This window comes from Mixophyes fleayi, chromosome 7 (assembly GCF_038048845.1).
Source record: "Mixophyes fleayi isolate aMixFle1 chromosome 7, aMixFle1.hap1, whole genome shotgun sequence".
Classification (NCBI taxonomy): Eukaryota; Metazoa; Chordata; class Amphibia; order Anura; family Limnodynastidae; genus Mixophyes; species Mixophyes fleayi.
In genome coordinates, this window is record NC_134408.1 from 124,367,860 (window position 1) to 124,383,066 (window position 15,207).

Below are 15,207 nucleotides of genomic sequence, written 5' to 3' on the forward strand. Positions count from 1 at the left end.
GTGAGGAGGACAGTTACCAGATACATGTAGTGTTAGATTTAAAGTTTAATAACTTATTAAAATAACTTTACAAATAAAAGCGAAATAACACAAAGATAGGAAGGGACATATTTACAAAATATACATTTTGAGACTATTATGCCTATTTTAGTAAAATATTTAACCTACAAATGTATGTTTATTGCAAAAATAATCTGAGCGCTGTCCTCTAGTGTATAACTGTCCCTGCAGTAGAAATCCCAGCTGAGCTCTTTTACACAGAATCGCCCTAGAAGTGGAGCTTGATTTATGCCAACTCGGCTTTTGTCTACTTAAATTTGTTCTGTGGAAGTCTCAGTGGGAACCCACAGCACTAAAAGGTACATTTAGCCTTTTTTTATTTTTAGCCCCGTGTAAGGTCTAGTAAAATGAAAGTAAACAGTTTCTTCTTTCTAAGACTAAATTAACCACATTAGAAGGATAAAAACATGACGTTGGCCAGAATTACTGAGCCGCTGCACTTAGCCCTCTGTCTTTTTGTTTGCCATGCACTTTCGAATTTCTGTTTAAGGATTTTTTTTTTCTAAATTCCATAGTCTTTAGAGATTGTTATATTTTTAATTGGTCGTAATTAAGTATTTTCTTGGTTCCCGCTGCTGAACGTGAACACATTTTGAAATTTATGTCTTTAAAGGATTTTTGTTTTTTGTTCGGTGCCCCGCTGCTTTTTGAAGCTATAAATGGTAGAATAAAAACACCTTTAGCAATTTTTTTAATGCAATTGCTGAAAGTGAAAAAGGATTTTGAGAGGAAAAAAACAGCCTTCTAAGCAGCAGGCTTAAATAGACAAACCATAGGAGTGCAGTACCAGGCTGTCAGAGGTCATGCTGATGGCCTACTGTGGATAAGCAGTCAGCCCCCAGCCTAAACAGGAACCATGTTCTAGTGGATGGTGAAAAAAATGTTTCACTACGCATTATTTCTTTATTCCAAAAAATCTTTCTAGCACTGGGAATAATAAGTAATAAAAGGCTGTAATGCACATAAAAGTAAAATACTTCTAGACTATAAAAATGATCCCTTATGTTTTTCGTACTGTTTTGGAAATTGCTACAAAAGTACTTACTGGGCTGCAATTTTAATATATTTCTTCAGGAGTTGAACACGCTTGCTGAGTTGTGGGCACAGGCAAATCTCGGTAACAACCCAGAACTGGATTTCGTTGAAACGTCTCAGGAAGAGGTCCATATTGGCTGTTGTCTTTTTAAAATTGTGCCTTCCAAAGGTGTGATAGATCAGCTCCAGCTGAAAGGAGGAAATGATTAGTTAATTGTAGATATGTAAGACTGTAGTAGAAATGTTATTGACAAATTGATTTTTTAAATAGAAGATGCCTAGTAAAAGCCATCTTTTAGTATTCATTATTTATTGTGAAGCACTTGCTAACCTCAATGACATAGTGAACCTCTAGGGGTACCTGAAGTGTTCCCTGGGGGTTCTCAGAAAAAAAATCACAAGTGGCAGCACTGTAGATCTTATTGTCAAGTGGATGGATCGACTTGTGACGTGTCTCCTTTCAGGGTATCAAGTCTGGCCAAGGAGCCAGGAAAGGAGGGATTACACTAGATCAGTGTGGCCACCATCTGGAGAGCTGCAGGTTGCCACATATTTTCTGTAGCTAGCCAGATACTTGTAGTTCTGCAGTATCTGGAGATATGAAACTTTACTGTAGAGTCATTGGAGGCTATTCTTCTTTATAGCAATTTCTGTACGCTAGATAGCTTTTATTTTAGCTTGAACTACACCTATGCGTGCCACTAGCTAGCACAGATCCAGGGCCAGATTAACTCGAGGTCTAACTGGGCTACAGCCCAGGGGCCTCAGGCATCCAGGGGGCCCTTAAAAGTGCTCAGCAGCATTAATGATCGGGTCGGTGGTGGGGGAATGGAGGCTCAGTTCACAGGGGAACCCTCACGGGGTATAGAGACTCTCTTAGCCCAGGGGCCTCCATTCCCTTAATCCGGCCCTGCACAGAGCATGTGTATGCAAGTAAGATAGACTATATAAACGCATTGAATGTACAGTACGCATATTTATTGATGGATTTATTTTTTAAACCCATATTTTTAGTAATGATTCTACTATTTAAGAGTTGTTCATGTGTTCTGATGTGATGTTTTAGTGAACAGACGCTTGTGCTTATACTGCAGTCTGTTCTGTCTGTCTACATACAGCAAGTAGCGTTTAGGTAGAGCGTACTTACACCCAGATTCAAATGGAAACGTATCTTGAGATACGCTTTGATTTGAATACGGTCGGAACTATGCACAAGTTCTGTGTTCTTTTTGAAAATGCAACTTGCGTCCGAAGATGAATCAGGCCCACAGTGTTTATCCCAAGTATTGTTATATTTTATATTTAATAATTAATGGGGTACAGTGGATTACAAGTAAATGCATCACAAAATACCAAACTGTTAAAAAAACACCATTGTTATGAAGGGCCAAAGAATTCTGATTTCTTGGCTGAGATCTGTTTCGAGGGGGTGCTTGGAAATTTCTGCGAGTCTACACACCTCATGGACACAATTGAAGAGGTCCCAGTCGTGGATTGTCATCTGGTAAGCCAAGTCTTTTGAACTCATAAGTTCAAATGTTGACATGGTTCCGACAGATGGACCCTCTTGTTCTGGAATTGGTGCCTAAATTAGAAGACATTGACATTGTTTATATTAGAATTCTCTCATTCATCTGTTCGGGACGGACAGAGATATTTGTGAACATTTCTTGGGCTGCGTTTCTCGAATAATCAAACATTTCAGCTTCGATGTGTGTGCCATTAAAGAATAATTGTGATTAAAATATGACAAAAATTAGAATTAAAAGTTACTTTTACTGCGTGAGCTAAACATTATTTACAATCCGCATATTGCATTTACCACTTCTACATTATTGTTTTCATGTGTTCAACAAAGTGTGGACTAAACTGTGACTTAGAAATAACTGACCTGTCAGATGATATGTTACAATAACAATCAGTACATGACTTTAAGTGGAATCTCCGAAAAGCAAGCCCAAAACTGCCACTTAACAGTTTGTAGAGTTATTGTTGGAAAAATGACAATAAAAATCTTTTACGTACAAATTTATCAAGACCCTGATTACCCTACTCTCACACGTGAAATGACATATCCATACTATTACTTTAAACCACAAGCAATACCAGCCTTTTATGGCTAATGTGAAATTAAAGTGTACAGACTTGTACACTGCCATATACACTTACAGTGTGTCCAGCTCTTACGGTCACTAATAGACTACTGGTTACAAGTTCCTATAGTTCTACGGGTGGGATGAGTATTCCTAACAATGACTAACCATAAACATGCTTAGAGGAACAGCTCAAAACAAGACAACCTGATGATCGTTTGCTGCCATTGTATCCTTTTTACACTTTACATATAGTTTATATGGATCAGATATTTTTTGGATATGTATGGTGATTCTTTTAGGTTAATTTCTCGTCTATCCCACCCAAAAAACAGTTTTTGATGTAAGCCTCTACTACATCATCATCACCATTTATTTATATACTGCCACTAATTCCGCAGCGCTGTACAGAGAACTCATTCACATCAGTCCCTGCCCCATTGAAGCTTACAGTCTAAATTCCCTAATATATACACACACTCCCAGACAGACAGAGAGGGAGAGAGTCTAGGGTCAATTTTTGATAGCAGCCAATTAACCTACCAGTATGTTTTTGGAGTGTGGGAGGAAACCGGAGCACCCGGAGGAAACCCACGCAAACACGGGGAGAACATACAAACTCCACACTGATAAGGCCATTGTCTGGAATCGAACTCATGACCCCAGTGCTGTGAGGCAGAAGTGCTAACCACTAGGCCACTGTGCTGCATACTACGTCGCTTCTCTATTAAGTAAATGAGAATAGCTTAGTTGTAATTACACATTAATAAAGGAATTTTCATGCTGGCAGACACATGTGCCACAAAACATCCGCTTTAAATTCAGCTTGTAGTAATGACAAATATTTAGTTACAGAGTTGTTATGTTTCTTCACCAAGATCAATAGTCATTTTAGCTTTTCAGTAACAGATATATATATATATATATACACATTAGACATTGACGAGTGATATGTTACATATACACTGTACATAAAGCTGTACCATTTAAACAATAACCCAAAATTTAATGCACATAAAAAGTATACAATATTTAAAATAATAAGCATATAATGGGGATGTATCAATGTCATCATGAGAGTACATACCAGGGAATCAAACTGATCTCGAGGACAAGCAAACAGACGTCCGTTCACGCTGAGTGTTGTAAACACAGAAACATCATTTGGTTTCAGCACCACTTTTTCTGGGAGTGAAAAGAAAGATACATTTTCAGTGACCATTGGCGTTCACTTATACAAAACATCTGTATGTCTTCATACATGAGCCCACAGCCACCCTTTCCTTCCTATAGACCTTACCACAGAGCAACACTTTGAAGCTCCATAATGTGGTTACTATATATGAGGAATCACGCTGAACCTCCTGGCAGTCTGACAAAGGAATGTGGGTTGGCGTATACCAGGAGAACGCTTCCTAACCTGAATGCATACTGTAAAGTTTGGTGGAGGAGGAATAATGGTCTGGGGCTGCTTTTCATGGTTGGGCCTGGCTCACTTAGTTCCAGGGAAGGGAAATATTAATGTTATAGCATACGATGACATTGTAGGGAATTGTGTCCTTCCAACTTTGTGTCCACAGTTTGGGGAACGTCCTTTCATGTTTCAGCATGACTGTACCCCTGTGCACAAAGTGAGGTCTCCCAAGTATAGTGTGGAAGAGTGTGACTGGCCTGCAGAGAGCCCTGACCTCAACCCCACTGAACACCTTTGGGATGAATTGGAACTACGAGTGCCAGCCAGGTCCTATTGCCCAATCCCCGCAGCCATATTCCAAAATCTAGTGGAAGCCTTCCCAGAAGAGTGAGGCTGTTATAGCAGCAAAGAGGGACCAACTCCATATTAATGTCCATGGTTTTGGAATGAGATGTTTCACAAGCACATATGGATGTGATGCTCAGGTGTCCACATACTTTTGGGCATGTAGGGCCTAATTCATCAAGGGATTCCTACTCAGTGCAAAGTGTGCAAAATGCACATAAATTGGTTATATGAATTTAACAAGGAGCGGATATGAAGATATGTGTGGTGATGAATACGGGTGTAGGTCTGCTCTATTCTACAAGACACTGCAGGATACGCCCAATGTATATGTAGAATATAAAATCACAAAGAGCGCACAGAAAAAAAACAACTATTCAATTAATGTTACCTGTTAATAATATAGGCTTTAATGATAAAACATTTAAAAATTAGTGTTTTGTTTTTTTTTTCAATTTTATTTCTTTTTTTTTTTTATTGTTAATTGGCACTTAGGGTATATTTACTAAACTGTGGGTTTGAAAAAGTGGAGATGTTGCCTATAGCAACCAATCAGATTCTAGCTTTCATTTATTTAGAGCATTCTGCACAATGACAGCTAGAATCTGATAAGTTGCTATAAGCAACATCTGCACTTTTTCAAACCCGCAGTTTAGTAAATCTAGCCCTTATACTAGACTGTAGCTGGACTAAGAGATACGGCTGAAAAATAAGTACCTGAGAGATGCCCAGAGCTTGAATCGGACGCTGCTGCATATGCTAGCGATTGCGTATCCTTGGTGTACATTGAGTACAAGCAACCGCCCCTTCCCCGCCCTGTTCCCACCCTGAAATCATAGGCTGTAGTAAGTGTCTTTTGCATTTGAAGATGAATTAAACATTGCTGTGCTGTGTGGCGTATGAGCCTGTTCTGGCCATGTGTAGATTGCTTTTGCGGATTGTACGCACAAAATTGGCGGTTTGTGAATCAGGCCCGCAGTGTATATGTACATATTTTTACATCTTTATTAGGAAATAATTCTACTACATGGGGGATGAGCCTGGAATAAAGGAGCAGCAAACAGTGTACATACCAAAGAAACTCATGAGAGAGAGGCTTTCATATATATTAGGGAAAGCACTACACTGTTTACTGCATGCTACAGCTATTTGTTCTTTCTCATTTACTCCTAACAGTTGTGCAAAATGTTAGCCCAATAGTGAATCGCTGCTTGCAAATGCTATATGTTTGTAGTCTTCAAAAATTGGATGGATATTTATTTTTAGGGATACCGTTTTCTTATGAGACGTTCCCAACACATCAATCAGCAAACTCACAAGCTGCAGAGCCTGAAAACTTGACCAGTTTTCTGTTAACTATATGTGGTATCTCATACTTACCAACTCTCCCGGAATGTTTGGGAGACTCCCGCATATTGTGATAGTCTCACAGACTCCCAGGAGAGTGTGGCAATATCCCGGATCTGCCCACTTCACTAGGAAGTGTCCCACTTCCTAGTGAAGTGGGCAGAATCAGGTCCCAAACGCCTCGATTCCCAGTTTGGCCCCGCCCCCCATCCAAAGTGACACGCATTTTGGAGCCCCCGCCACGCCCACCTCCCCCGCAGGCTCCCGGAATCAAAGAATACAAAGTTGGTAAGTATGTGGTATCTATATATTTTTTTAAACTAGACACTTACTGGCATTAGTTTACTAACTCTCCTAGAGACCTGCTGAACATTGCACAGTTCCAATTAATCTTTAAAACATATATTTTACCATGTGCCTTAGACATAACAAAAAACATATGTGGTTCATAATAGAACTCCTTTTCTGTAAAGAACTTACTAAATAATGTGTTTGGCTGAATATATTTTTAGCAAAGTAGGATACTTTATAAATATTAAAGCCGATGAAATCCAACTGCCACATCAGAGTCACCGTTTAAGTGGAAAACTGGCAATCATACAATTAGAATTTTCGCCTGCTTCTGTGTCGACATGAATGGGCATCTGTGAAAGACTTTATGACTGACATAAATACTTTGTACAACCTTATTAACTATGTAATTATGTTAAGAGATGTGAAAACCATACCACTTGAATAGTAGCAGGGTAGACTATGATCATTAAGAATAGCTAAAAATTGTCCATGCATGACCTTTAATGGAATGCTTTTCTAGAGGGGGCGAAGACACCCAAAAAAATCAAAACAAACGTAGCTTAAAATAAACCACTAAGAAGATACCAATATACAAATATGCCATATACTTACAGGGCCTGAGTCATTAAGGAGAGCAAAGCATAAAAAAGGAGTAACTTTGCACCTGGGCAAAACCATGTTGTATTGAAGGGAGAGGTTGTCGAAGTCGTATAATTGGATGAACGAAAGTATATTGGTTAATATTGTTTTGCCGTGCGATTGCGATTCGTACGCCACGTAACAGATCCGTACGCCACCTAACACAGCGCGTGGTGCGATCGCACGGTAAAATACACACGTACACACTCGCATTACAACATTTAGTTATTTATGTAATTCATATTCATATTGGTTCCGTTACACAGTCATTTATGAGCAGATAGTATTTAGTTTATTATTAGTTTATATAATATGATTATATGTACACTTCAGTGATATTTAAGGTTCAGCTTATAGGAAAGGTGTCATGTCTAGTATCATATTAAACCCCTATTCATCAGCAGCTGTCCGGTGCATTCGGCGAAGAGATCGCACATTGCATACTTTAGTTATTGATGTTGGGGAATAAACCTTTGTATGATGCTGGCTATGAAATGCTAATGGTTTAACTGTAACTGGAGCACATCCCCTGAAGAGACGACCCCCACCTTTGGATTCCTTAGTCTGAACTAGCCTATGACCTGTTTACCCTGGACCCATCTGATGTCTGGACCTATAGAAGCAAGCCACGTCATCTGCATTGTTCTCTGTAACACTGAATGTGTATATATAATCATAGCTGCACCCCCACTAGCCTCAGTCTACTCTGACCACAGTATTCCATAGGGATATACTGCTCACTGGGTCCCAAGGGAGCACAGCGAGCACATGCGATAGCAGCGGTATGTATTTATTTTTTGGTATTGGCTGTACTGTACTGTATTATATAATAATGTATTGAACTGCTAACTTTTTACATCTGCTAAAATAAATCACTTTGTACGTTAGAAACACAATACAATCGCTTGGGCAATGCTTATTTGAAAACGATACAATTACTTTAATAAGGTAAATATAAAATGTGGGGACAGATTTATAGTTGGGGTAGGGCATGTCCTACCCCAACTAAAAATAAAGCTATCAAGTATTTGTGTACTAGATGAAAAAACAGCCAGTATTTAAACATATGTGCAAAATAATAAACTCATTTTCACCCCTTGCATTGTAACATGGTTTGTCCCGGGGAACATTTACTCCTTTTTTTACCTTACCTTCTTTAATGACTCAGGCCCACAATATATACACATATAATAGATATGTACTGCTAATATATATACTGTCTTTGCCGGCGTATAAGACGACTTTTTTTGCCCTAAAAAACATGCCTCCTAGTTGGGGGGTCGTCTTATACGCCGGGTGCACTTGGGACAGCATATCAACGGAGACTGAAGCGCTGACCAGCCTATATGCGCATGCGCGAAACCGCGTCAACACGCCAGCGGGTTCCGCTTACCATCTCCGGCCGTGAAGTGATCTCTGCATGGACGTGCAGCTCGCAGCACTTTTACATCCCAACGTCCTTCCCGGCTACTAGCCTTGTCTCCAGGCAGGACTGCAGGAGGTTTTCAAGGCGAAAGTGCGGATTTCTTGAGACTGGTACAACAGGTCACAGAGGAACAGGACCTGGGTATTCGAGAGTCAGACTGAGGCATCCAGACCATCCAACCTGGGGAGGAAGGTAAGTGCACTACCCACTACCCACCCTTCCCAGATTTGTGAACGGACTCTGTTTGGATTATCTGTTCCCCCTGGTCTGTTCCAGCGACTATCATTCCAGTGTTTTTTTAGGTACAATAGACCATTTACACTTTGTTCAGTGTTGTTTACCCAGCTACATCTGGGACAGACTCTCCGGATTTGTGGTTCTTACCACACTGTTTTTGGCACTATCAGGTTACCTCATGTACTACCATTATATACAGGGTCACGATACATGTAGGGGCAATTCTGTATGCATTATTTTCTGCTTTGTTTATTGTTCTTTTACGTTTTATTTGGTGTGTGGAAGGTGTGCGGAAGAGGGGGTAGTCTTATACGGCGAGTATATATCAAACTCTATATTTTGAGTGGAAATGTTGGGGGTCGTCTTATACGCCCAGTCATCTTATACGCTGGCAAATACGGTATATATATATATATATATATATATATATATATATATATATATATATACACACATATATATATATTTATTTATGTATATATATATATATATATATATATATATTGTAGAAATGACCTACAAAGACATAGACAGACATATATAGACATAGACAGGCACACTTTGCTCACATTTACAGGGACAGACGCTGCACATAGACACAACAGGTCAGGAATTGAACAATATGTTACTTTTAGCTTTTCCACTTAGGTTCACTACTAATTGTTGCCAGATTCTGTATTCATTTCTAGGTTGATGTATTATTTGTTTGGGAATAGGTTCTAGCACTGCAGTGATTATTACAGTTTAACATTGGCCGCTGTTCTAAAGTAAGGAGGTTGCTATGGTAATAACGGTGAGTTGCCCCTGCTTCATGTTCAGATTCTAAATCCCTCACAATATCGTACAATCTAAATACTACACACTGTTGATATAAAGGACAAGTGGTTTTCATCTCACATTTCTGGTGTTTGTTTGAAGACTTGGTGTGGAGAAAAAGATTGCAAGACATTTTCTGAACATATTATATCATCGGAGCTGGAAATGTATTTGATTGGGCCGACTAACAATGCATTGGCAAAAAGATCTACAAGATTTTACAGATGATTTGTAATATTAAAAAGTGAGGTAAAAAATATGTGTGACATAATAATGTACAGCGTATTAGCACTGCTTATGCAACAGAAATAATGTATTGGTGTCATTATATCAATTTAAAAAGAACCTTTGTAGACCCTAGAGATTATGGAGAAGGTAAATGAATAAAGCTTTACTTTAATTCCATATTTTGCTTGAACAATGTTTTCCTATAGTGTCACCAATATCAGGTATATTGTAAACACTATGGTGGAAAAACATTCATATATAAAGAGCTCATTGTTGAGGCGTTACTGCCATAGAGAAAGGTGAGAAACACTTGATAAGTGAGGTAGAGGAATAGCAATTGTAGCTGTTTGTGGAGATACATTTTCATGAATACAGCTCTGTGCTAATTCCTGGCAGACACAGGCACTGTGCTAGTCTCTCAATCCGGGCAGCTAATAACCACAGACAGAGTGCCAGCTCCTGGCAGCTGGTAACAACAGGCAATGTGCCAGTTCCTGGCACTGGACAGCGCTAGTCCCTGGCACCAGGCAGGCTGTTGGTAATTGCTGCCACAGTGCAAGTTCCTGGATCTGGTAAGTCGGTAACTGCAGGTACTGTGCCACTTTCTACTGCAGGAGGTAAATGCATGCATAGCACCAGCCCCTGAGCAACAATGATCTTGGGCACAGCGCTAGTCCCTGGCACCAGGCAGGCTGTTGGTAATTGCTGCCACAGTGCAAGTTCCTGGATCTGGGAAGTCGGTAACTGCAGGTACTGTGCCACTTTCTACTGCAGTCGGTAATCGCACGCATAGTACCAGTTACGGACTCCAGGCAGTTGGTAATTACAGGTACTGTGCTACTTCCTGCTTCTGGACAGTTGGATAATTACAGGCAATGTGCTAGTTTCTGGCTCTGAGCAATTGGTAATTGGAGGAGCAACTACAGTTCCTGGCTCTTGGCAGTATATTACACTATAATGTAGCTATCTCTCACACACAAACTATGGCCAATTTAATCAAAAGCTAATCAACCGACCACAATGGTTTAGGTCTGTGAGAGAAATCCAAAGTATTTGGAGGAAACCTACAACAACATGGGGAGAATGTACAAACTACACGCATTTTACCACAGTTTTGCACGTTTATCAATAACTTTTAGTGTCCCCTAAAACCCTTTAACTGAGAATTCCAAAATGTAGCCTCCTAAGAGATCCACTGTGATTGGTGGAAACACAATTTCTTCATTAACAAAGTAATGAGTTTTCCACAGTAAAGGTAATCAGGTGATGGAAATCTTTACTAAGGGAGGTGGTGACGGACGATTAATCAACTGGATTAAAGAAAAGGGTTGTATACCTTTAAAGCAAAAATGGTAACTGTAGATATACGAAATGGGAAATATGAACGTGGATAGTCAAGACAAGAGCATTATAGAATGTGTATATACGGGACATTAAAGCTGGGCCCACCAGAACAGAGGGTCCACTAACAGACTTAGGGCTAGATTTACTAAGCTGCGGATTTGAAAAAGTGGGGATGTTGCCTATAGCAACCAATCAGATTCTAGCTTTCATTTATTTAGTACCTTCTACAAAATGACAGCTAGAATCTGATTGGTTGCTATAGGAGACATCCCCACTTTTTCAAACCCACAGCTTAGTAAATCTAGCCCTTAGTAGTAATGAAGCCTGGATAAATATGACATAAATAAACTACTTTCTCATGTCCCTGGTGTCCTAGTAAGATAGGAAGTTTGATGCTTAAAATAAGAGTGTCATTTTTCTGTTGCTTTATCAAGCTGATTCAGAGATCTTCTGGGTCAAATTTAAAGAATGAAACGTATAAATAATTACAACCTCAAACTTTACCTAATGGTCTTTCTTATAATCTTTAAAAAAAACCTGTAGCATTAGACCAAGTCCTAAATTGGAATTTAACCTTAGTTGTTACATTAGCCAAAGTCCTGAACTCGTTGGTATGGAGGCCCACTACTGTAATATTTGCTTTGAGTCCATTCATATAATAACGAGTCCCTGTTTATAGTACCCCATGGATGGTCCAATACAGTATTTGTCTACCACATAATTAAAGCTTAAATAACTGAGATTCATTTTATGGTTTTTAGGCCAGCTGTGGACTTTATGGGACTATGGAAGTCATACCAGACATAAATTAGTAAATAAGGTAATGGTGTTTCTGTAAACCTTCCTCAGGTATACAGGTTTGTCCTAAAACTAAAGGTTGTGGTGGTGATTGTACCTGCAGTCCCTTCTGTAAGAAGGATCAATAAATCCCTGTCTGCTTATCCGTCTTTCTTAAACAGGTTTCATCAGCTCTGCAACAATACAAGGACACTGTGCGCTGTGGAGGGCCATTTGTGCAAAGTGAGTCGTTTCCTAGCACAGTGCTAGCTGATCATTTTGGTAATATTTTGGGAAATGGCAACACTGATACCCTATAAGGCAGCACCGTAGCCGTCTTCTGCAAAGATCTACTTCCCCAGCACCCAGCTTGGCCTATTTACTCGGTGGGGGATCGTACTGTTGTTTGTAATCAACTGAAATTATAGCAAACGCTTTTATAAAACCATTGCTATTTTTGTGTTTAACCTTGAGTTCTTAAATTATTTTCTAAGAGTGGAGGGAATGATAGTCAAACAGTACCTCCTGCAGAACTGATCTTGACAAGTATCAAGCCTTCTCTGGAGCCCAGTTTATCTGCTACAGCAGACAGCACTTCTTTCACCGAAGCTGCCATTTGTACACGTATGGTGATATATGTGTGATCAATGCAGAACACCTTGAAGAGAACTGCAGAGAAAAGAGAAACATCAGAGAACATGAGCTATATAAATTAATATATATATATACATATATATATATATATATAAAATAGAATATGTAACAGAACAGTTAATCATTTACTTCTTTAAAATCCTATGCAAAATTAAAACAGAATTGAAACTGCATACCTCTGCATTTTTACTGCATGAAATGTGAACACTTTATTGTATTGTATTGTAACAGTGTTCCTAAGATTATCAGGCTACCATTTATTATTTCAATATAGCACTATTCTAACTATAAAATAAGGTTTGAAATTACCACTGAATTTGAAATCCAGTTATACTGCAGCCCTCAATTATAATAATGTGCAGACTAACTTATGCCCATATAATTATAGACAAACTGACATTAAAATAAAACCTATTTATGAATAAAATACATTAAATATTTTCTCTAAAACCTGCAGCAGTTGAATTTCCCAGCATGCTTTACTATGTGGGAGTTGCACATGTTTGAATTTCCCAGCATGCTTTAGTATCTGAAAGTTGTTCATGTTTGGCTTAGAACAATGGATTATATTATTCTCTTTTGTGAACATTCTATGTAATTCTTATGTCACGCTAAGGAGAGATGATCTGACCCTTTAAAACAGGACCGCCTGTAAGGAAAGAAAAACCATTTACTAGTAAACTGACCCAGAACAACCTGAAACTCTGCTCTAAAATTTTTTTATGGCCCCTAGAAACAGCCATTTAACCAACCAATTGTCTTCCTTGTTTCTTTTACACTTTGACCTTTGCAATGGTAATTGATCATAACATTTGTCTCCCATCCCATACTACAACAAGTCGATGGAAAATGAAATCCAGCTCTGTTAGAGCCTGACAACTTATAAAGAATTATATGGAACATAACAATTCAATCAGCCTATACCAAACACAACAAAACTCCAATAGCAATGGAAGTGTCATAAACAGTGTAATTTGATTGTAGCCATGCAAGTTATATTCCTTAAAGCCTTTCAGCCTTTCTCAAACACATAGCATCAATATTACATTTATATGTCAGTCCCTACACTGGCTGCCTGTACTTTACTGAATCCCATTAAAAATACTTCTACTAACATATAAAGCCGTTAACAAAACTGCACCTGCCTACATCTCTTCCTGTCTCACATTATCTTCCCCAAGTTGATCCCTCCACTGTGCCAAAGATCTGCATCTCTCATCTACACATTACTTGTTTCCATTCCAGTTTATAGGACATTTTTCCCTCCGTTGTACAACATTTTTTTCCCAAACCTTCAATCAAGCCTGAAAACACACCTCTATAGGCAAGCTTATCAAATTCCTTCTCCTTCTTAACTTACCTAGACTATTCTAAAAATGACCACCCCTCTATACAGTTAATTCGAAACTTACATTTATTCTCTTTAGGTAAAAACAACTTTCAGACCCCTAAACTAACATTACGGTGTGTGTCATATTTATATTGCCCCACTAACAACTTTGGATTGACCAATATGCATTATGTGGCAATTAACCTTATGTTTAAACTCATATTTCACTACAAGTTAACCCGTGCATGATACTCATGCATTCTAGTCAAATCAAGCTACTTAAGGTGTTAAAAAGGTTCTTGTCATGCATTTGGGCCATAGCCCAGGCCTCCTCCGACGTAAGCGCCCTTTTTAACGTGGTTTTGTCCACATGTCACCACCTCATCATTTTTCTCCATCACCTCATCCTTCATCTTTATCGCCACATCTATCCAGATGTCTATCCAGACACAGGAATCTCTCTCAGCGGTCCTGAGTATCACACTCCTCTCACTCTGTCACCCCCGGCAACCACCAACCACTCCCCACTGTCACCCCCGGCAACCACCAACCACTCCCAACTGTCACTTCTCCTTCAAGAAATATGTATATATTTTATTTAAATCTTTATAAACACTTTTAACAATTAACAAATTAAATTAACAAATTAAAAACATCTTAGTATACCAAATTTCAGCCCTTTCTGATTTTTTTTTTCACACACATAAGAATTTAGTAGGTCAGTGTATAACTCTGCCCAGCAGGTGGCGCTGCAGCTTGGTTTTATTTTTTCCACACACAGACAGACTAACACACGCCACTAGACATTTATATTATAGATAGATTGTAAGCTGGTGAACAGTGCCCTCTTACCTCTATGTCTGTTTGTTAATACCCATGGGTATAATTACTAAACTGGGGGTTTGAAAAAGTGGAGATGTTGCCAATAGCAACCAATCAGATTGTAGCTATCATTTATTCAGTACATTCTAAAAAATGACAGCTAGAATCTGATTGGTTGCTATAGGCAACATCTCTACTTTTTCAAACCCGCAGTTTAGTAAATATACCCCCCCAGTCTTGTTTTATTACTGTGTTTATTCCCAAATATCAACAGCTGCTGTAAACATATATATATATATATATATATATATATATATGTTAATAAATAAATAATAAACACAAGACG

At 38.8% G+C, this 15,207-nt stretch overlaps 1 protein-coding gene across 4 annotated transcripts in view; it reads right to left on the minus strand.

Moving 5' to 3' along the window:
• RAPGEF4 (Rap guanine nucleotide exchange factor 4) overlaps positions 1–15,207 on the minus strand; it is a 231,008-nt gene that overhangs the window by 25,799 nt on the left and 190,002 nt on the right. For all 4 annotated transcript variants that reach the window (XM_075180634.1, XM_075180633.1, XM_075180632.1 and 1 more), the window contains 4 exons: positions 12,578–12,724; positions 4,276–4,373; positions 2,555–2,680; positions 1,106–1,284 (listed from right to left, as the gene is read on the minus strand). In XM_075180634.1, the coding sequence (XP_075036735.1) occupies positions 1,106–1,284; positions 2,555–2,680; positions 4,276–4,373; positions 12,578–12,724 (550 nt within the window). The remainder of the gene's footprint in view (positions 1–1,105; positions 1,285–2,554; positions 2,681–4,275; positions 4,374–12,577; positions 12,725–15,207) is intronic.